This window comes from Rhamphochromis sp. 'chilingali', assembly GCF_963969265.1.
Source record: "Rhamphochromis sp. 'chilingali' genome assembly, chromosome: 8".
Taxonomy (NCBI): domain Eukaryota; kingdom Metazoa; phylum Chordata; class Actinopteri; order Cichliformes; family Cichlidae; genus Rhamphochromis; species Rhamphochromis sp. 'chilingali'.
In genome coordinates, this window is record NC_137935.1 from 20343309 (window position 1) to 20367590 (window position 24282).

Consider the following 24282-nt stretch of genomic DNA (forward strand, 5'->3'; position numbering starts at 1 on the left):
CCACTCGCAGCTTTGACTGTGAAAATCTGTACATTCCAGGCATAGTTGGTTTTTGCATCACAGGCTTCCCAGATTTTTCTGCCGTTTTTCCCTTGCTTACTGGGTATATATTGCCGGAAGGGGCATTTTCCTCAAAAAGTGGACAAGACATTCATCCACTGTCACTGGCCCTGGGATGAACATCAGTGGAAGAAGCTGCACCCATCTCTCCCAGACATCCCTGATGGGAGCAAGTTTGTCAGACCTCGGTCTGGTCTCTCTGTTGTCAAATCTGAGGACTCTTGAATCAAAATGATATCAAATGTGTGAAGTGACATCGTTGCCCAGAAAATGTTTCTGCCTGTCGATGCATCCCATAGACGATCAGTGGCCTCATTGCAGCATCTGTACACTCCAGCAAGAACAATGAAAGCATCCAGGTATTCCTCATCATGTCGCCATTGACTTTTTTTCCTTCAAGGTTTATCATAGTAATGATGATTCTTTCTAGTGACAATGGCATAAATATCTCAAAACATCTCTTGATGTCACTGACTTTGGTCAGAGCAAACCTTGTGATTCCAGGGGTCATTTTGATGACATTTGCAGCAGCTGCCCTGCCATGTACATCATGAGGTACTGAGCTCCAAAAGATCTTACCATTTTTGGACTTGAATCTTTCAGCAGGAGTAGCTTCAGCACCAGCGACCTCCACCTCTGATCAGATGTGTCTGTGTCTTCTGGATGATAGTCCACATTGTCTTCCTCCTTAGAAACCTGCCCATCTGAATCGCTATGCTGCTCTGTGTCCTCTCCCTCATTTTCACCAAAAATATGATCCAGAACTTAGCTCACTGTGAATCTTCTTCTCATTTTTTGTATGCTGCAAATTGTAAATGTGCACTCTGGAAGTCAAATGGCCACTCAAATAGTGAATTCACCTCACATGCCCGTGTTTATTTTGTTTTGTTTTTGTGCAGGTATACTGCAAAAAACATGCAAAATAAGAATCCCCTAAAGCTCATATGATTAGGAGAGGCGCTTGCTGTAAGTGTTTTAGCTGACAGTGCACTTATGATTTCAGTTTTGGCTTTAATTATTGCTTTATACTCATAATATTATACCTGGGTCGAAACCGACCCTAACAACACAAAGGTCATAATTTCAACTAGGGCATTTTATAATTTAGTGAAAATAATTTATTTTATTTTATTTTGTAGAAATAGAGGTTCCTGACAAAGTCAAAAAGCCTTGATACAATAAACAAATGTATGTGATTTTTTTATGCATTTGAAATTTAAAATGGGTCGGTGCCGACCCTAACACGAGAGGAGGGTTAAAGGATCAAAGGCGGAACTACTCCGGCCCACCTTAAAATCTGACGTCACCACGAAGCTCCGACCCTGTGAGGTGAACGGAAGTAGATGGAAACAGGCAGGCCAGAACAACTGTGGCAGCGGAAAGACGTCCGTCCGTGCGGAGCCAAATACCAAAATATCTGAGTGTAGTGTTTGTTGTTCAGTTAGCAGTTCCGGATGGTGTAGAAGTAGAAGACAGGTCAACATGGTGGCTAACTGGGAACATGTCTCGATGACGCTGAAACTACGGGTGTCACTTTTCGCCTTTCTTTTCCTTTTTGTCGTCTCTCTTGGCGACGACAGACTGCTCGGCACAAGAAGCGCCCGAGCCTCTACGGAGGAAGCGGTAGAAACTTACGACATATACTACAATTATAATGAACTAACAAAACGTTTACAGTCGTTAGCCCAGAAATACCCTCACATAGCTAACCTGTCGACTGTAGGGCAGTCCGTGGAGGGCAGGCAGCTGTGGGTGATGCGGATCACCAGGGACCCCGACAGGAAGTCACTGGGGAAACCTAAATTTAAATACGTTGGGAACATGCACGGCGACGAAACCGTATCCAGACAGGTGCTGGTTTACCTAGTGGAGTACCTGCTAACCAAATACGGGGAGGAAGAGCGCATCACTGAACTGGTGAACAGCACGGATATTTACATCATGCCCAGCATGAATCCCGACGGCTTTGAGAAGTCCACAGAGGGGGACTGCAGTGGTGATCACGGCGGTCGAAATAACGCCAAAAATAAGGACCTAAACAGAAGCTTTCCTGACCAGTTCGACAAAGCCACCGTGGATCCAGCTAATATCCCCGAGGTGATGGCAGTGATGAGATGGATCCAGGAGAAAAAGTCAGTATTTTTGGCGTTATTTGTTTTAAACACGCAGATACCAGATGTTTTTGTCCAGCTATTTGAGGTTTTGACTCGTGTGGCTTTGATACTTTAGCTAATCTGTTTCCAGTTATTGTCTAGCTAGTTGTGGAGATCAAAGAGCAACTCCATCATTCACAAGGAAGTGCAAGGTTCACAGAGTAAAAGTTGTCACACTAGCTTCACAGCTCTTTGCAAAGGGGGGATGCACCTCAGGTCATCCTACATTATAGGCATTTCTCTCATCATCACTTTTTTATACAGAAAGGTTCACAGTTTCATCCTAATTTAATGTACATGTCCATATGTTGAGCCTTTCTAGCGTTAAAGCTGGGGTTGGTTAAAGTCCTTATTCTTTATAGTTGTTCATGATATTCAGCCAAGAATAATTTGATGTGTCAGCAGTCAAACATGATCAAGTCAATTGTTCATAACTCAGGCTGACAGTCTTTTTAGTGTTAGATTCTTTCTTTACTTCATGGCAAGTAGAGACATGAATGTTATGGTAACAAAGAGTTTGGAGCACTGTGAATTTTATGCTTTAAAGCTAGTGATATAAATCTGTCTTTATCTCCTTAGATTTGTGCTGTCAGGGAACCTGCATGGTGGCACTGTGGTTGCCAGTTACCCTTTTGATGACTCAGCCTCCCACGATCAAGAAGGTCACTACAGCCCGTCGGCGGACGATGGTCTGTTTCGCCACCTGGCCCTGGTGTATTCCCAGAACCACCCTGTAATGAAGACCAGTAAGCCTCACTGTCCTGATATGCCAGAAGAAACATTTAAAGATGGCATTACTAATGGAGCGGCGTGGTACGACGTGCCAGGTAAGACAGCCAAGTTTCTTTGCTCTTATTGATCTGTGCGGGGCAGAACGCCCTCAATAATCTATCAGGGTAAATGAGGTTATCTCACTGGATTCAGCTGAATAAACTGAGCTTCGTTAATCATATAATATTTGTTTCTGCTAGAACTAAACGTATGATGTCCTTGTTTGTTTTTGGACAAGGACATAACAGTCCAAACTGAGACACTTTGTGTGTGTGAAGGCATGGAGATCAGTGGAACCGGTATGTTGTTTCTTTGAATGAAAGCTGATTGTTGTGTAAGATGGTTATTTAGTCATTGTTCTGGAAAGTCTACTTTGCCAAGCAGGTGAGTGTGGTTGCAAGCTGAATGTTTTCTGTTACAGCTGCATTGTTTGCATTGTATGTAGGCTGCAAGCTGTTTGAAGGGTCTGGCTTAGAGATTATTTCAGTTTTCTTCACACATGCACTGCAGGCAAGCAATCTTCTAGAGATGTGAAGGATAGTGCAGATATAGAGTATCCAGGCAGCACCATCACTTAAAACAGATAAACAAACTATTTATGTTGTGAAGTTTAAAGATTTTTTTAAAGATTCTTCCATGATAGATTGCATGCAAAATATCTGCATTTGCATCAGAGAAAACATTATGCCACATTCCAGAAATGGCACGTAGTAAACCTTCTTTAAGGCTCTTTATTTCTTCATTAAATATAAGCTTGGTTAAAACAGAGCCGTTATAATAGCGGGACATGGCATTCCAAAATCCATGCAACAATTCATGCAAAGATGGCGGTTGAAAAATAATTTTCAGTGGGGGGGTAAGCTTTTCTTTTTCTTTTTTTGTTCTTTTTATTTTTTTTCTTTGTTCTTCTTCCTTTTTTTTTTTGTCCCAGTGATCATTGAGTTTAAAATTAATTTAGATAAAACTTCACAATAACTGCCTCCAAAAGTTCCCACAGTTGTTTCCTGATTTCTAGTAGCAAGACGTCTTTGTAAAACACATTATAACGCAGTGTTCATCTAGGGTTCATTTATTTCGCTGCATTGTTTAACACATGATAGCCAGTTCACAGCCTCTTTAATACATGTACATATAACAGAATAGAGGTCTTATGCTTAGTGCTTTTGAAACACAAAGAGCTTAAGTGCTTACAGTGCTTCGGGATTTTGACCCTACTCCAAAACCAGAAGTGCACTGCTCATCGTGTTTGTGTCTGCCAAAGCCTGTAATTATGCAACATTTTAGAGCTGGAGGCCTCTTATGGCTCTGTGGGCTGACTCTTTTCAGTTGTCAATACACTGCATGTATCAGTTTCTTACATGAACCAAACTAAAAGCAGTTTGTTTTGTTTCCTTGACTTCAGTGTAATTTAGGCTGAAAACAAGCTCTTCTCTGAACCTGAGGGCCAGAAACTCAGTCAGCATGCTCCTCTCAACCTTTGTTTTGTTGGCTTGTCTGAGGGGTTGGGAGTTGGTGATGTGTCTGGAGCGTCGGGTTACCAAACTGCTCTTCCTCTGTATTGCGCTGTAGTAGATGTCAGGTTAGCGGTGGATTTGCCTCAACCAGATTAACTGCTTTGATTAAACTCAAGCTTTGTGTAACTAGCGTGTCGTTTACTCTTTTTACTTGGGTGGCTGTAGGTAGAGCCAGGTCATCTACTAATCAGAAGGTTATGTTTATAAAAGTGTCTGTCAGCCAGCTATTTGAGCAAAAATACTTAAGATACATCTGACTGAATGCACCTGTATTTTCCCAGCTGATTTTATAGTCTATGCAGTGAAACTCTGAATATAAAGATGGCTTAAAAGTAAGCACTATTTGTTCTTGTTTCAGTTTGTCATTAAATGGAACAATATTTGTTTACCACTTAGAGAAAAGGAAACACTAAATCATCACCTTAAAGGCTTAAATAGCAGGCAGTATATCCTCGTACTTATCAGAAACACAGTGAAAGAAAAATTAATGTTCAGGTTAAATATTATGGATCCTTGACTGAAACATCCACTATTTACTCTGTGGAGGTTCACATTGTTAGTATGAGACACTTATTGAACCTCTTAGCAGCGATAGTATTCATATCTCACTGATGAAGGAGGTGCCAAGAACAACCTTTGAATTGACAATGGGTTCATCTGTCTGCCATGCCACAGTGGATGAAATGTCACGACTAAAACCGGACTAATGGCAGATGATGGAAGCAGTCAGGCCATTGTGTGACGTAATTAGTCATCCAGGCAAAGCTCCAGGAATCAGGTACAAGGGATTTGTTGTTTGGGAGTCAGAGCTTGAAATAATAATTGTGCATAACATGTAATCATGACCTATAATCGTTTGACACGGTCTATTGTTCGCATGCTCTTACTTTTGAACTGTGTTTTGTTCATGTAACCAGATCTGGTGTTATTGATGATGTGCGTTGCTGTCTCCAGGGTCTTATCTGTTTGAAATATTTTTGGCTCATTTAGTTGCTGTCTGTGCTGAAAGAAACGCGTCGCTGCATAGACACTTACAAGAGAACAAGGTCCTGAATCTAATTTTACTGCATGAAAATACCGCTCCACAGCCACGATTATCTGACTGCTCTGCCAGTGTCTGAGTTCACTCACGCCTCTTATAACCACACTTTTAAAAAACCCAGTCACCTGACATTTATACTCTATGCCCTGGGTTGCTATCTTAAATGTTTGACTCAGCTTCTTAAATCAGCACTCTGAGTTCAGGGTGTGTCACTGGATCCGGTACAGACAGGACATGTAAGGTTGGGGCTGCTCTAGGCCTTTTTGTGTGTTTATCCAACTCCTGCATATGCAAGATGTTTGCTTTAAGTGATTTGCCTGAAAGACAGCGAGACTTGGCTAACATCTTATGACCAAAGACAAGCTTCTTATTTTTGTCATGTTGTTGTAGGCAGTTGGATTTAGACATAGTTGAAACAGGGGAATGCCACTTACTGCAATTATTCTACTTTAACAGGTGAGAGATTTTAAGACCTGTTTGCTGCTTGGTTGACAATGCCCCTACTCTCTCTGTTGTGAACACAGTGATTAAAGCGTTACCCTGACACGTCTAAATACACCACCCATATTCCAAATAAGCCCAGAGGCCATGCTTCCTATTAAAAAGTAAAATCTGGCTGGTAGCTTTAAAAGTCACAGTTTCAGATAGTTTACTTGTTTAGCTGCAGCAAGAAGGAAGCTTTGTATTAAAGACTAGCTTTGGAGTCTTTGGAATTCTTTATTTAGACTGTTGAACCCCCTTTACAAAATAAACTTTTGTGTTTATACCATGTAGACACACAAATGATGACTATATTTTGACCCTCATCTTATGCAATGACTGTGTATTAGAAAGGGAATCTTTCAGTGGTTGGTACGAACATAAGGTTATAGAGCCGTAAAAATGCATTTGTTTTGGTATAGGAAGAGTTCATCACTTTGCTTGTAATGTCCCTTTTCAGCTTCCATTGAGTGAACTGGCAGACACTCTGAGTTTTGGGCAGCCAAACAGCTGTCGCTTCACGAGGGATGACTCAGAATAACTTGTATTTTTCCAAGGCTGCTCTCTGAGTTGAGTGTACCATATCACCATCTGTCTTTAGGGTGGAAGAGATTCATTGAGATTTTCATTACTGTGTTTTTTTTGTAACATAGTAAAGCCAATAATACAACAGACAAGCAGACCAGGTTTATAAAATGGTCAGCAGTAGGGCTATTTGGAAGATACTCAGTGGGTTATACAAGCAAGTAGTATTTTTAAGAAAATGATTGCAAGTAGTGTAGACTAAAGTGGTGGTGAGTATTGTGACAAGGTAGGGGCTTTCCATACGCTTTTTTTTTTTTGTACATTTTCCTTCTCAGATTTACTTGCATGTGGCTTTGTTGTGCATCACAAATTTTGTGTGCCAGCATTTTCTGTTGTCTTGTGGTTTGCATCTTCCTCACTGAGGCTGGTGTAAGCTGGTTTATAGAAATTTTGACAGACCCCCTGGCTCAACTGTGTAGGATGAGGGCAGAGGGGGAAAAAGAGAAACGAAGCCCATATAGAAACAATGAAATGTGTAACAACAAACCAACAACTCTCGGCACTTGGTAGGGCAAGCAGCCGCACATCATTGGCATACAGGATTGGGGGCAGAAGTGTCTGTTGCATTTGGTTCCCGGGGCCACCAAGCCAGGAGTCATGGAAACCTTGCAGCCAGGAAGCATCTGACTGCCTGCTCATGTTCCACAGGGATGAACAGCCTGCCCTTCTGTGTGTGTTTCTGTTTGCATTACTGGACTGCAAGGTGCCTTGCAAACCCCAGATGTCGGGGCTTGTTGCCACACTAACTCCCTCTGTAAACTTTGGCACTGAGGGGGACAAAGACAGACTTGAACTTTTACAGACAGATCCTCTTGTATAATAAACAGTTCTGGCACTGCTGGATTACCGTTCAGGGTAGCATAGTATGTAGAATATGTAATTTTTGCATCATTTGCATGCATCTTTTTAAATGTGACTTTAATATCGATTTAGCTGTTTCTAACTTGTGCTTTTATGTACATGTTTTTTATGTTCTTTTTCTTTTATCCAGGAGGGATGCAGGACTACAACTACATTCATGGAAACTGTCTGGAAATCACCATGGAGCTGAGCTGTTGCAAATACCCTTTTGCTTCTGAGCTCCAAAGGGAATGGGATCTAAACAAGGAATCCCTGCTAGCCTACATAGAACAGGTACATAAGAAATAAATTGTCCATAAGATGTGTCTTTTGTTTGTTTATATAAAAGAATAATAGCACAATCAACATCTCTGTCATGCAGTTTCTCCACTTAAGCCAAGTGTAAGGTTCTTTAACTTTTGTTGAAAATCATAATGGTCATTTAAGAAAATGCATACAATTTAAAAAAAAAAAAAAAATTAGCCTAAAGCCACAAAGATGGTATTTTCAGTGAATTAAAAAAATCACGTTATTACAAGTGTTTTATAGATTAATACCAACTTCAGTCAAACCAGTGATTTTATAACCACTGAGGGTTTCTTTGCACTCATATTACTGCTGTCTTCCAGGTGCACATCGGTGTTCGTGGCTATGTGAAAGATGCAGTTAGTGGTGCTGTCCCTAGCAATGTCAGCATTGTGGTAGCAGGCGTTCGCCACAACCTGACGACAGGGGAATATGGGGACTACTACCGCCTTCTGTTACCAGGAACATACAACATAACAGCTGTGGCTCCAGGGTGAGTGCACATAACAGGTTTTTTACAAACAGAGGTTATTCATTAGTGGAAACACTTAATGCTGGGCCAGATCTCTAGTTTCAGTTCAGTGACCAGTGACGGCCCAGAGGTTGCAGATTGCTCCCTGCTGATTGCTACCAAGGGTTTTTTTTTGATAGAGTTTATACTCGTTTGTTGGGTTAGACCAGTGGTTCCCAAACTTTTTTTGCTAGGGCCGCCTTTGTTTTACAAGAAAAATGTCCCCCGTGTGCGCACGCACGCGCACAAACACATCCTCCAACCATACACACCCATATTTTGCTCTATTGCAGTTTATTTCACACCTCAAACATTTAGTAAACAATTAAGCAAATACAAGTAAACTGCAATAAATTACAGGTAGTAATAAAATAAACTACTAACTCTGTTACGCTACGTCCACACCTACACGGGTATTTTTGAAAACGCAGCTGTTTCTATGCGTTTGGAGCTTTCGTCCACATGTAAACGGCGTTTCGAATCACTGAAAATGGAGATTTTTTTTAAAACTTCTTTTTTGTGTTAATGTGTGGATGAGGAATACGTGATTTAGACAGGGGAAACAAATCGTGGCAGGATCAGCCTGATGTTATTTGTATCCCGCTGTAACTTTACTGTATAAAGACCTAACATCTCCAAAATGACAGGAGTAGTTAATCATTATGAGAAGTGTTTGTGAACTAAAAATGAAGAATGTGGGATACTGTTTGTCCGTGATTTGAAGAGCCCAGCGCTGCTCCTGACGCAGGGAAAAGCAATTCTGCAGGGGAGACCTACCTCGGCACTTGTGCAGGTGAAACCAAAGGGCAGATATGCTTCACCATATTTTCTAGTCTTTGGCTTAGAATGAAATTGGTTTGGAAACATATTCAGCTATGCTTCATCCCCTGCTTTGCGCTTGTGTGGGCGCCCCCTGCTAGCAGTGTCCAAGCGGTTTTTTTGGCGGTTTTTTCTCCCCCTTTTCATACCGCGCCCCCCCTGCAATGGCTCTGCGCCCCCCACACTTTGGGAAGGTCTGGGTTAGACCAACCTTGATTTTGCTTACTGTATTTTCCGCACTATAAGGCGCACTTAAAATCCTTTAGTTTTCTTAAAAATCGACAGTGTGCCTTATAAGCCGGTGTGCCTTATATATGAATTCTGGTTGTGCCTACTGACCTCGAACTGATTTTTAAATTTTACAAGGCACTCAAAAATCAGTCAAAAAATGTTTTACTGCGACTTTGGTAAGCTACGAAGCCGCACTGTTTGATGGATTGTCTGAGCATTACGGCTGCCATAGTCAGGAGCCTCGCGGAGTAATCTGGGTCATCCGCTTCAGGTTCCAAAGTCAAACGAACACTGCGGCATCACTGAGAGCTAAAAACTGTCCAAATTCATTCATCTGCAATAAAATGATCAGTGTTGCTGCTTTACCAGGTGTAACAATTAAGTTTAACATCCAGGCATCCATGAAAACAGAATTTATAAAATTTAACAGAGTTGGAAGTTGGAAGCAGCAATTTAGCTCGCTAGTTTCCACCTACACATGATATAGCATGTTCTGACTGAAAGATTTCTGAAAAAAGTAAAACGTACAGGCCTGCTATCACTTCCAACATAAATGAAGACAGAAAACTAAACAGCAGTGACATTTGTAGGGTTACTGAAGTTGGGTTAGCTGATATATCATGATGTGCTACGTGATCGCTAGCTATGTTAGCATAAAATAAACAGTGAAGCTGGAGGCCGAATGCTGTTGCTTGTTTTGCTTAATGCGCCTTACAATCTGGGGCCTGTTCTTCGTACCGCGCTAAGTGAGTTAGCTGGATGAGATTGTTGACGATTTCGCGTGATCCTGGATCGTTCGGTTCCCCGAAGCCCATCCGGGACTTGCTGTCATAGCAACAGAGCCGTAAGCGTAAACCTGCTGGGGAGCAGGTTTACTTTATGTAAACAGGATTAGATCGCGGCCACGCAGGTATGTCCGCGTCATTCATACGAAAGCAACAGCGATATTCCACCACTGTTTCACCATAAATAAATAACATCAATGTAACTAAAGATAATGCAGCACTTGATCCTTTTATTGATGTCACACAGATACATACAGGTCATTCCCTAAAAAAGGGAAATGTACTATTAACATTCTATTACATGTATGTGATTATTACAGATGTAATTCATATTTCAGAGTAGTAATTGTAAATTACTTCGTGTAATCAAGATGAGAGACCACGGCTATAAAAGCGAAGGTGGATTTGGGAAGTCTGTCGCAGTCATATCCTGTCCGTTTACGCGAGCAACCCATTGCGGAAGGTGCAAGATTGATAAGGAGAGTCCTCAGAATTCAGCGTATATTGCGGGACAGACAGGATCCTTTAGCTCAGCGCGACAGTGTGCTCATAGAGAGATATCGATTTTCCCGTGAGGGTATTATTCACTTAACCAACTTGTTGACGAGGGGGTGCAGGACCACCACCTGTCTTTGTTTTTGCTCTGCCCTTTTCTTGGTTGCTGTTATGAACAAACAAACAGAGTATTCCAGGGTCTCTTTCCAAGAGACGACAAGCAATATAAGTAATAAATATTACCATTCTGTAGAATATTCTTATATTTCACTTTTACTTGTTCCCATGTTCTAGTGGGTCCTGTCGTGGCTCTAATGTGAAAGGGGATATAATATAACATATTATAATATAATATAATATTGGATAATATGGTGTGATATGATAAATCTACCCTACCGCCTACTGGTGTTGGCCAGAGGGGCCGATGGCGCAATATGGCAGCCTGGCTTCTGTCAGTCTGCCCCAGGGCAGCTGTGGCTACAACCGTAGCTGCCTCCACCAGTGTGTGAATGTGAGAGTGAATGAATAGTGGCATTGTAAAGCGCTTTGGGTGCCTTGAAAAGCGCTATATAAATCCACTCCATTATTATTGTTATTATTGAATTACTTACGAGTTTGATTTGTCAGCAACTTTCTGCCAGCCCTCTCTCCTTGCTTTTGCAGCCTTTGCAGTGTTCCCTTGCGTTTTAATTAAACTCTGAAACTCCTGAAATCCCTCACTCAAGAGTTCTTGCTCTGCTGCCGAAAAATACCGAGCGCGCTCCTTCGACATTTTCGCCGACCAATCAAAGGGTTGCCGATCAATGTTTCTACTATCGATGCGTAGCCCCTGTTGGGCCACCCAGTGATCTCACATTACTTCATCCAGCTATACTAATCGTCAACAACAGGTGTGTTCGGGGAACCGGAATAGCGAGCTCAGAGTTAGCGCGATGATTTGGTCTTGGATGTTTCATTTGATCTTGGATGTAGTAAGCGACGTACGAAGCACAGGGCCCTGGTGCGCCTTATGAATGAAAACAGACCAGTTTATCAACAGTGCACCGTATGGGCCGAAAAATACGGTATATATAAGAGTAATGCAAGTTAGACTAATGTGAAGTTAAAACCCCGCAAAACAAAACGATTTCTTAATCTCGGGCTAACTAACACCCAGTATTGTGTAGTAAGTTACGTGTGTCTTTTTATGTTGCCTCAGGTCAACTTTTATTCACTAAAACAGAGGCATCTACCGACCATACCCTATATGGACAAAAGTATTTTTGAATTCAGCTTTTTTTAATGAGTTAGTCTAAGGAGTTGACTGAATGATAGTGTGCTATCTAGACAGAATTTGTTCTTCTGTTTTAAATCCACCCTGTATATATGATGCTGGTAGCTGCAAACCCCACTGAAACCCTACCCCTACGCCTTTAGTGTACCTGCCTGGAAATGTAACTACACCTCTTGTCGATGAAGCTCACAGCTATTGTGATTGGCTTATTGCTCTTGAATAGTCTTATGCATTTCTAGCTGCTATTTTGCTGCAGTTTTTTGAGAGAATCACATCACTTCAATATAAGGAAAGTTAATCATATCCTCAATATAAGGGCTCATATGAGGCAAAAACAATCTGGTACCGCATATAAAAGCCCAGACGTGACTACAGGATAACATGTAAAACATCACGCAAAAGTATGAATGCTGGTAGTGGTTTTGGTCACTAACACAGGTTATGTTGTACGTTCTAAAAAACAGCTTCTAAGCCAGCCACAATTGGATACAACTGTTGCAACAAACCAGTTAGTGAAATTTATTTCCTCTTGAATAATTGAAGTGGTATTATTACTTTAAGACTTTATTACTATTATTATTATTATTATTATTATTATTTATTACTTAAGACTTTAGGGATAAAAAGTTACATAATAGGGTCACTGAGTGACTGAATCGTAAAATTAAGTCTCCAACCTTCTGTTAACTTCCTGCGTCATTAACATCAGCACAAAACTGTGTGCCAGGGACTTGCATGCGTTTCTATTGCCAAGGAGGCCGTGTAGGTGTAACATGTAGGCGGGCCAGAACTTTTGTCCCGATAGTGTGTATCTTAAACATTCTTAAACATAACATTTTACGGTCTCTAATATTTTCCTGTGATTGTCTTTAATACAAGAACAAATACTAAATATAATCTATGTTTACACACGTTGCCTGCATAGCAAGCTACATGACTCCTAAAAAAACATACCTGACGTACATAATTGGATCGAAACTTGGTTAAAAGAAATGGTTTTCTTTTGGTACACTCAGTGGAAAGTTGTGTTGTATAACAGATTAAATCTCTTCAACATGTGCTTCTTTCACTGTACAGGTACATATCAGTGACAGTCAGCAGTGTCGAGGTCTCTGAGGGCAAGGCAAAAGAGCTTAACTTTACCTTGACACCTGTGGTCAGTGAGGCAGCAGGTAGCAGCACCACTGTGGCTACAACCTCAGTGCAGTCCATCAGCCATCCAGACAGTTCCACTACCAGCTCTTCTGGCTCCACCCAGACTCCGGTGGTTACTTCTGTTTCTCCAACTTCACACCAACTGGCCAACCAGCCACAGGAATTCCGTCATCACAACTATGCAGACATGGAGCTGTTTCTACGGAAGTACAGCAGCGAGTTTCCTTCTATTACCCATCTTTACTCTATTGGACAGTCTGTAGAAAAGCGTGAGCTGTATGTGATGGTCATCTCAGACAACCCTGTCACTCATGAGCATGGTATGTGATGATATTTGATTTAATGTTTTATTTTTTATACCAGTAAATCTTGAAAAACATCAAATGCAAACCAGAGAGCATTATTCTGTCTGTTACACTCTCCCAGGTGAGCCAGAATTTAAATATGTGGCCAACATGCACGGCAATGAAGTGGTGGGTCGCGAGTTAATGCTCAACCTCATAGAGTACCTGTGTCGTAACTATGGTACTGACCCAGAGGTCACCGAGTTGGTCAACAACACCCGCATTCACATCATGCCTTCGATGAATCCCGATGGCTACGAGGTAGCTGAGGAAGGTAAGTAAAAGGGTCATGTGCATATTCTGTAGAGCTCTTTACAGGCTTTACTTATGGCTTTTTGATACGTAAGGTGTAACCTTACAGGCCTTAAACAGTAATTTGACTAAGCGTTCCTTGAGTCTGTGGCAACTATTAAATTACTGCCTTTGCTAATGAAACTGCATTACAAACTGACCACACCACATTGGTGTATACTTGATATCTTTAGTGGTCACAAAGAAAGAAGCAATTGACCCTGGAGAGAGACATATGAGGAGTAGCTGTTCTTCTCGGCAGAATTATATTATCTCCTTCCATGCTATGCCGTCTGTGTTAAAATAGCTTTCATTTCCCTTTGTGAGCACGTAAGTGTCCACAAAAGGAAGTGTATGAAGTCATACATAAGTGTCTGACTTAAGGGAAAGTTTGACAGGGCATATCCTGTGTTTGCTAACAGCTACTGTTGTTTGCCTATGTAAGGGAGTGTTGTGGAGGAGGAGCCGAGGATGTGCATATGCTGTGGTTATGGATGCATGTAGATGGCTGCTCACCGGTGTTTGTTTCCTGACAGGTGATACAAATGGCTACAAAGGGCGTAACAACACCAACAATTTTGACCTGAACCGCAACTTTCCCGATCAGTTCGCCAACATCACAGAACCCAGACAGCCAGAGACTAAAGCTGCGATGAAATGGCTGAAGAGCATCCCTTTCGTCCTGTCAGCCAACCTCCACGGAGGCACGTACTGTACAGTGGTGTTTCAGTGTCGCGGCCAGCTTTTGAATGTGGTGATCTGCTAAGTGTTGTTAAAATTTGTAAATATTTTCTATATTTTATGGTTATGATAATTAGTGTTTTTAGTAACAAAAAATAATTTTATGTTCACAGACTACATTTTCTTTCCTACCCACACATTCAGATATTATTATTTGTGTGTATGTGTGTGTTTTACGCTGTATTATTTTTGTTGTGCAATTCAGGGTCCTTGGTGGTCAACTACCCCTTTGATGATGACAAAGATGGGAATAGTTACTACAGCAAGTCACCTGATGACGAGGTCTTTCAGCAGGTCTCTAGAGCCTACTCACAGGTAACTGGACACCGTTGCTGTGGGAGCTGTTTGAGCCTGATGCTTATAGTTTCAACTTTTAGTACTAATGGAAGCTCATTGAAATCTGTGGAATGACTGTTTGAAAACTTGACAACAACAGTGATCATTGTTTGGTTTTACTTGTATGCAGGAAAATCCTCTGATGCACCAAGGACACCCTTGTGAGGACCTGTACCCTAATGACTATTTTAAGGATGGCATAACCAATGGTGCCCAGTGGTATAGTGTTCCTGGTATGCTTACACCTTTCATTAATTTTGGCATACTCCATGTTTTTAAAAATTCACGCAACCCTTTTATATAAGAGGTTAGCCTTAATTAAGATCTACTTGAATTCTTCCTGGCAAAGAAAGAAAGGAAAGAAAGAAAGGCATTAATGATGCCTTCACAGATATACCCCATGTTATGTGCACTTCTGCTGCTATACTGTCACGTATGCCGCCCTTAAGATGTGCGCTGATACCAAGCTGGGTGGTCTTTCTCCTTCTTAGCCTGGGGTACTCAGCTTTCAGTTTTTACAGAGAAGATTTCAGTTTTTTGTTGGTAAGACCGGAGGGATAGTTTTCTACTTTGCCCTCAGTATGTCTTTAGTAACAGAGTGGTCAGCTATTTGCATGAGAGAGTGTTGGCACTGCATCAGTAGTAGTTAAACTATGTTTTCTGGCAAGAAGGCAGGGAAAAAAGTGTTCCTGAGACAACGCAGTGCAGCCTAAAGGCACTATGGTGACTTGTAGTTCTAAAGTAGGTTTTGGGCTCTTCACCGGAATAAAAGAAAATGTGATTTTTATTCTATCAATGTGTAAATTGTATATTTTTAATGTAGAAAAGAATTCCCTAATTTTTATATTTTTCACAATAACTTTTTTAAAATTATTTTTTTATGTTCTGTTATGAAATTGTCAGATTATTTACCCACACAGTTTCTTGATATGACTCTAAAAAGGAGTGCATGTTTTTTCTAGGTGGCATGCAAGACTGGAACTACATAAACACAAACTGTTTCGAGGTGACAATTGAGCTGAGTTGTGTCAAATATCCTCTGGCCAAGGACCTCCCAAAATACTGGGATCAAAACCGGCGATCCTTGCTTCAGTTTATACACCAGGTAGTAAACATAGATCTCAACATTATCCTGAACCTTCAGCGTAGTTTTGCATTCACTCATGTTTTTGTGGGCATTTGCGTCTTTAGGTTCACACTGGGGTGAAGGGCACAGTTTCAGATATGTGGGATGGTAGGAGAATTCCCAATGCCACCATTAGTGTCGAGAAGATAAACCACAAGATTACTACAGCTCAGACTGGAGATTACTGGAGATTGCTGGTCCCTGGGACTTACGCTATCACTGCCTCTGCTCATGGGTAACAGCTTTATTCAGAAGGAAAACATAGTAGCCACATGAAATCTAGTTTCAGTATGTTTTTGTCTTATTGCGACCTTTATTTCTGTTATTCTGTTATGTTGTCTAGTTATAAGCCTGTGACGATCTACGCCACAGTCTCAAAGGATCGAGTGGAGGTGGTGGACTTCAGACTGACATCTGTGCGGTCAGAGGGTAACCGTCATTCTTCCAGTGGCCCCCGACCCACACAGAACCCATCTGAGAAGGAGTTTCAGAGCTTAATCAAGGAGCTCTCTGTAGGCCAGGGTTTAGATGAGTTGGTGAAAAACACAGCCACCGAGAGCAACTTCCGCTACCGACCCTCCAAAGAGATGTCGGCTTTCTTGAGAGGCCTCACGCTTAACTTTCCCCACATTACATATTTACACAGGTAAGAAGATTTTATTTTCCCCTAAACTGTGAGTCTGAACCAGTCTTTATTTTACTGCAGTGACCTATATTGTTTCTTTTTTTTCTTTTCTATGTCCAGCCTGGGCCAGAGTGTGGAGTATAGGACCATATGGGCTTTGGAAATCTCTAACAAACCAGGAGAATCTGAACCGTCCAAGCCAAATATTCGCTTTGTAGCAGGGATCCATGGTAATGCCCCAGTGGGGACAGAGCTGCTGCTGGAGTTTGCTGCCTTCTTGTGCATCAACTATGGCAAAAACCCAGCCATCACCAAGGTGTGCCTTAAGACCTCTTTATTATTATAACAACAGCATTTTTATCAGCTCGTTTTGGCTTTAAGGGAGCCAAAGCTTGATTTATTTCTCAATGAACATTTAGTACCTGTGAATATATGACTGTAATTGTTCCTTATCCTTCTCCAGCTGATCAACGAGACTCGCATATTCATTGTTCCTTCTGTAAACCCTGACGGTCGAGAACAGGCTGTTGAGAAGCAGTGCAAATCTACCCAGGGCTTGACCAACGCTCATGGCAAGGACCTGGACACAGACTTCTTTGGTCAGTTGTCTTAATTTCTGCATGTGTGAAGCTGAAATGAAAAACAGATTTAAAAGATCAGCTCTTCAAGTCAAGATTTCTTTTGAATGTAAAAAAGAAATGGTTGACGTTTACATGTACCATTTACAAAAGAAAAAAGAAAAAAAAAGATATTCTGTCTGTCCTCTTTAACAGGCAACGCATCACAGCGTTTGGTGGATCCCCAACCTGAGACCAGAGCGATGATGAACTTCATTCAAAGCCACCGCTTCACTCTGTCTGTAGCCCTTGATGGAGGCGCCCTTGTTGCCACTTATCCTTATGACAAGCCTGTCCAGACTGGTAATACCACTATGACAAGAAACAAAAGTATATTGTGTATAAAAATCTGAGAACACCAGGATAGCTCTTTGCTGATGCTGCATGAGTGCAACGTGACACTGGGCACCACTTTTTCACACATATGAGATTCAGGAAACATTAAAATAAAATTGTTTGAGTTTGGAGAAAGTGACATGTGAATGAGACAAACATCCCTTGTGGGCCTTTTCAGAAACCCAACAACGCTTGCTGTAGCTCATCTGTGGGCAAGATTTACTAAACAGGGAAAAATAGCATGTGACCCAATATCCAAATAGCGCTCATAGGTGTTGTTAGTTTTATGGGTGATTTACAAAAGATGCACTGTTTTCCAAACACGGGGGTGGTCAGTGCCTTTCAGTATCAGTCACAAAAAAACAAGCACGTCAGTGTATGTGGGCCTATGTATAGGTTGAATGCTGACTGGTTGAAAACTAGGCTGGAAAAATGAAAGTGGTCAAGACACCTTGGAGACTAAGATATCAAAGTTTAAAAAAAATACAGAAGGTGAAGCACAGATTGTTGCTGCAGTGGACACTTTTCATTGTTTTATCACTCTGTTTCACTTCAGCTCTTTGTTATCTCATAACTTTGCTCCTCTCTGTCGCTGGCAGGACCAGCAAGCGCACAAGTGAGAGCAGCCCACAGACCAGTTGTTTGTGACACTGCCCCCTGGTGATAGTAAAGATGTAACTGATGGTCTGTAGAGCTGATGGCAGAACCATGTTTTCCCCATTGCAGGCAGATAAATAAATCATTTGAAAACAGTTTCCTTAAAATCGCTGGTTTCACTGTTTAATTATTGAATCAGTTATTTTGTTTTTCAGTTGACAATGAAGGCACCTTGAAGTATTTGGCAACTGTCTATGCCAGCAATCACCCCAAAATGCACCTTGGGAACACTGAATGTTCAAATAATGGGCAGAGTAAGTCATACGACTGCTACATATGCTTGTCATGTCGGTCATGCAAATAAGTGGTTAATGGCCAAGTTTTGCTTTACTCATTAGGCAACATCCCAGATGGAGTTATGAGAGCAGCGGAGAGACAAAGTCATCTGGGAAGCATGAAGGTAAGTGTGTGTCTGTGCTGTCATTTTCTGTAATTAAGTTGGCATCCATCATGTCATTGTGTACAATCTAAAAACAAAAGGCACTACTTCATATTTAATTGGAAATGGAGTCAAGAGTGTTTGTTTTGAAAACTTCCTTGACAATTCTGAGAATCTTGAAGTTCTTTTGGAGTTATTGATCAAGTGAAAATGAGAAGTAACGCATAGGAAATGCATCAGCTTATGTCCACATCTCCTTTCCAGGACTTCAATATGGACTTTGGCCATTGTCCAGAAATCACAGTGTACACTGGCTGCTGTCTGTTTCCTCCCGCTGAGCAGCTGGCCACACTCTGGACTGAGAACAAGAAGTCTCTGCTAAGCATGTTGGTAGAGGTATGATGCATGATTTTATTAGGCAACTGCAGCGACATTGACATTTATTTATTTTACAAGTTATGGCTGCTGTAATACATAGTTTGTATTTTAATGAACTGTCATACAGCCACGCATTTCTCTTTGTTTCTGCTCCTTCCAGATCCATAAAGGTGTGCGAGGCATAGTGAGAGACAAGAGTGGAAAACCAATTGTTGGGGCGATCGTTATACTGAACGGAGGAGTGAGACTGTTTACTGTGGAAGGTGGCTACTTCCATGCCCTGCTAGCTCCTGGCACTCACAATATTGAAGCAGTTGCTGAAGGCTACCAACGCCAGCGTCAGAAGGTACTGTCTTCAACAGAATGTACTCGCTCGCAGGAAGAATAATATAATAGTTTACTGCTGTACACACAGACGCACACACGGTAATTATTTGTTGTTCAGAGGTTTATCATGAGGAGCTTCATTTAAAACATTTGAAGCTTTTAGTCAAAAACATTAGAAATATGATTATTACAATCATCCCACGCAAGGGTTGCAGATGAACAAAATGAAGCAACATAAAGACACATAAATAAGAATAACTCTACTACAGGTCTCATTTATGGTCTATATCTATGCAAGGTGTGGGACGTAGTAGACAAAATCTCTCCATCACCTCCACCTTTCCTTTTGGATGCTCTGCCATTTGAAGCATGGGGTAGGCCAGCTCTCTAAACAGATTTTCCTTGATGGTGTGTCCAAGATCCAGACTGTAGGCTGCGAGCTTCCCGCATGGCTTAAAGAGCAAGGGATCCACCACCGAGTGATAAATCTGCTGGTAGTCTCGCACTGTGAAACCGTGGATCATGAGCTCGTCACTGGAGTTTCCCTCTTCAGTAGTGACAACTCTGTTGCTCCGTGGCAGGTCTAAAAGATCTGGAAGAGCGGCGGCATTCCTTATATATCTGTCATCCAAGGGTTTTTTGTGGTCCGTTTCTTTTTGCTCCCACACAAGGTGCAAATCGTAAGCTGGAGCCAGCAAATATTTTCTCTCCTTAATCGTCTCGCCATATTTCTTAGGACACCGAATACTCTGCCTTAGACCATAGGGACGCATCTCATACCTCTGCAAAGAAGAGTGGTGTCAGTTTTGGTTGTGCCCCTTCAGGTTCTTTTGTGTGTTTATCATATATATTGCAACAAAAATATACGGTTACTGGGGGGGGAAGAAACCATTAAGGTACTTACTCCTTGGTGTATTTTCAGTCAACATCACTAAAAAAGGTCTGAAAATGTGGTTTTAATCCTTAATTCCTAACTAAGTACAGCTTTCCCATTTTTCTTTACACTGGATCATGAAATCGCTTCTTTGCTGCTGAAAACAATCAAGCAGGTTGCAAAAAGTAAGTCCTGAGATTCTTGTAATTTACCTCTGGGGTGAGTAAATTGAGATTTTTAGCACTTTTTCAGACATCAGACACAACCTGCACCAGATTATACAAAGCAGGCGCACCTGCGAGTAGCTCTTGCTGATTAGATAGTTAACAAGCCCAACTTCCAAGGAGCTTCAGCAGAGTGCTTAAAAACACTTTACCTCTCTGACAAAACAGCTCGATGTTTTCTTTTTGTTGCAAGTTTTAAGTCCTTTAATAAAAGCAACAAAAAAAACCCTAATGAAACTTTGAGGTCCAAATGCTTCAAATATCTTTTGAGTTGTTTGTGAAATCCTGGAAATCTGTTTGAAGAGCCTTGATTGACATGACCATCAACTTTTTTAAGAAGCCTCTGATGACTACAGGAGAGAAGTGATTCTTATGTTTGACAACTTTCTGCTATCTAACTTTTAAATATTTCTTCTATCTTTTAGGTCGTGGTATCTTCCTTTGAAGCTGCTACTTCCATCATCATAGAGTTTGACATGGACAACAACATCTTTGGCCTTCCCAGAGAGTTTGTTGTAGCCAGTGCAGGTAAGCATGTCTTATAATGCAGCTTTTTGTCACCTGCTGAGAGCTGACGTCGCATGAATTATGCTCCTTGTTCATGAACAAGATAGATTTTCAGTGTTTCAGTAGATTATGTATTTCAAATTAAGTCTTAATGGTGGTAAAATCCACTGGCAGTTACTGTAGATCTCAGCTCTTTTGAGAAAGAGTGTAATTTTATTAAATTAAGAACAAAGTATACATAATGCCAAGTCATGCATGAATATTCTGTTCCTCCCCACAGCCGCCACCATGACAGCACTGGTGGTGACAGCGTGCATCATCTGGTGCGTGTGTGCCGCTAAGTCTAATCGCCAAAAAGATGGCTTCCACCGTTTGCGCCAACACAGAGACGATTATGATGACGAGGTCCGGCTCACCTCTATGGGCTCCAAAAAGTCCCTGCTTGCCCACGAGTTTCAGGACGAAAGCGAAAGCGACGAGGAGACGTTGTATGCCAACAAAATCTGAGGAACACAGCAAAAGTTTTTGTTTGCTAAGTGTTTTATTTGAAGCTCAGCCCCCTCCTCGCTGTCTCCCAAAGATCAAACACCTGACCCACGAGGACCACCATGAACTTGACCTCCATCTCTTTTTATGGCCAGTATGAAGGGGATGGAGACTATTTCTGTTACACCAGTATATTCTGAGGACCCTCTCCCTGTCATCCTGTCAGTGTCTGGACTGCAGGGGCTGCTTTTCTTCTTTTTCCTTGCAGATTTCTCTGATCAACTTGTTCAACATATGGAGCAAGGAAGAAATTAACAAAAGGAGGGTGGAAAAAGTGGTTCACTCCACCTTTGTCGTCATCCAGCCCTTACAGCAGCTTGCTTCTTTGTTTTGTTTTGTGTTTTTTGTTGTTGTTGTTATCCGAGCCAACCAAGAATCCTGTAAGACGACCACACATCCTGCCCGGCTGAGACATCAAGCCGAAATGTCCAAATAACTTTAGATAAAAGTGCGTTATTTTCCTTGTTTCTCTTCACTAATGTCTGTGAGCACCATGTATTTATTTTTATAACGGCTTTGAATTAGAAAGTAGGTTATTTCTCTGTGTCCAAGCCTTTGGGAGACTGAATCCAGTTCTGTGCCTTGGCTTCCATAAAGTTTACAGTCTCAGTCAGGCTGTAATGTGTGGCTGAAAGTAACATACTGGAAATATAATACCATAATACTGGAATTTGATCCATCTTCTACTCAGGTGGAGTGAAAGAGAAACTTTTTTTTTTTTTTCTTGCCTCCTTCTTCTGCCGCCCCCTCCCTTCCAAAGATGAGTGGAACCATCAGGGAGAATGTTACAAGGCTTGAATGAAATGTTTACCAGAAAGTGGAGTGTGGACTTGATATATGTACGGTGGGGGGTGATGTGGGTTGGAGGGACTTGCACAAATTGGAAAGAATCACCCTTAATTTTTGGCCACAAAAAACAATGAATCTTTAAATCTGTAATCATAAAAAGAATGTATTTTTATTTCCTTTTTGTTTTAACAATAAGTTTGTTTGCAAGATAATTTCTGTATATGGAAACTTACTACTTTTGTGTCCATCACCTTTTGATCACAGATCACTATGTGTAATCTTTATGATTTGAGTTTTTATCTGAATATATTTGGCTTTTTTGCCTTTTTTGTACTAAATATTTTGATCACAGAATGAAAACCAGGTTTGACCATTCATGACTGTCTAAAACACCCATACCACACCATATAAAGGTTTTATAATCTTATATCTTTCCTGACTTATTTTAAATTGCAGTGATTGAGATAATTATGAGTTTGAAGTTTTTTGTGTTGGTAGTCCATCAGAGACCCTTTTGTCACTGTGTGAGGAACAGTGACAGCTGGAACAGGCTCCAGTCCCCAGCAGCACCATTTCAAATCACTGTGCTGGATCCTTGATCTGTTAAGTATCTCCTGGGTTGGAAATTCACGCTGTGATTTCTTTACATGGCAGTAGTTTGAAGCAATACAGGTGTGTTCTCTAAAGAATGTGCCCTGATTTTCAGTTTGAGAAGAGATTTCTTGACATCTGTGTAGGGAGACACTTTTGTACATTATTTTTCTTAAACTGTGTGTGTGAGAGAGAGTGGCACCTTTGAAGTTAAGTGCGTGCCACAGTCGGGCAGTTTTGTGTGAACATTTTATATGAACTGGAATCAACTGTAAATAATGTTGGTAATTGTAAAATGTTAACCATGAAACTACATGCAACAAAACATTTAAAATCCTCTTTGTGATGTGCACAAAAACTCACAGAACACAATCAAATAAAACTTCTCACAACACGTTGCTTTTGTGTTTACTTGTATGATAGAGAAATGAGAGTAACTTAATCATGAGGCAGTTTTTTTTTGTTTGTTTTTTTTGCTGCACTAAATTAGTAGGAAACTGGGGATTTTTCACTTGTCAAATTCCCTTGTCGAGGAAAACTGAGCCAAAAAGGAATGAGGGAATTTATTTCCCAGATACCTGCACGTGGTGGTAGCTTGTACCGATGGAACGCATGGGCGGGGGGTTACTGGGCTTAAGCCTGGGTAATTTTTTCAGAACCCCTTTTGGAGTATAATTTGTTTCATAGTTAGATGCCTGACTGACAACTGTATAAAACAAAAGCTACAGACCGTATTGGTTAGCACTGTTGCTGCACAGCAAGAAGGTTCTGAGTTCAATTCCACCATCAGGCCGGGCCTTTCTGTATGGAGTTTGCATGTTCTCCCCGTGTTTGTGTGGGTCCTCCCTGGGTACTCTGGCTTCCTCCCACAGTCCAAACACATGCAGTTAGTGGGGATAGGTTAATTGATTAATCTAAATTGCCCATAGGTGTGAATGTGAGAGCGAATGGTTGTCTGTGTCTCTGTGTTAGCCCTTCGCCAGACTGGCAACCTGTCTAAGGTGTACTATTGACTCCAAATCTCCCGACCACTGTGTCGATCTGAGACACCAAGACCGGTCTCAAGACATCCAACTCTACCAGTTACTAAAGCAAATCATTCGTACTGTACAAATACTGTAAATATGACTGTGTATCACAAAAGATTGATATCAAACTGATCACTTGACCCATATTATGTTACTTGCTCCTCGAGTGAAACAACAAATTGCGAAGTGAAAAGCCGAACAACAATGCCGTTTTTTTTAGAAAGTCTTAGCTTACATGTGTGTTTATTTGATATTTTCAGTTGTTACCCTCCACGGCTTAATAAAGCACTCTAAATTGGTTTCAGTTATGTACTGTACTGTCAATCTGCCCCAGGGCAGCTGTGGCTACAACTGTAGCTTGCCTCCACCAGTGTGTGAATGTGTGTGTGAATGGGTCGATGACTGGGTGTGTAAAGCGCTTTGGGGTGCCTAGGGGGGGACTAGTAAAAGCACCATACAAATACAGGCCATTTACCATTTACTGATGAACTTAACATTTACCTGAGTTTTTTCTTTGAAAGAAGCCCCTTATTTCTATTGTTATTT

The 24282-nt window shown here is 41.3% G+C and overlaps 1 protein-coding gene across 1 annotated transcript; it reads left to right on the plus strand.

Moving 5' to 3' along the window:
- The first annotated feature begins 1398 nt into the window (after positions 1-1398).
- On the plus strand, positions 1399-23096 carry cpda (carboxypeptidase D, a). Its single transcript, XM_080888231.1, has 21 exons — positions 1399-2192; positions 2793-3040; positions 7597-7739; positions 8075-8244; positions 12943-13340; positions 13447-13638; positions 14192-14359; positions 14602-14711; positions 14863-14965; positions 15695-15837; positions 15924-16093; positions 16202-16504; positions 16604-16799; positions 16947-17082; positions 17257-17403; positions 18249-18347; positions 18432-18493; positions 18737-18868; positions 19011-19196; positions 20701-20803; positions 21063-23096. The coding sequence occupies exons 1-21, from the start codon at positions 1543-1545 to the stop codon at positions 21287-21289; spliced, it is 4086 nt and encodes a 1361-aa protein (XP_080744357.1). The 5' UTR covers positions 1399-1542; the 3' UTR covers positions 21290-23096.
- Positions 23097-24282: the final 1186 nt, after the last annotated feature.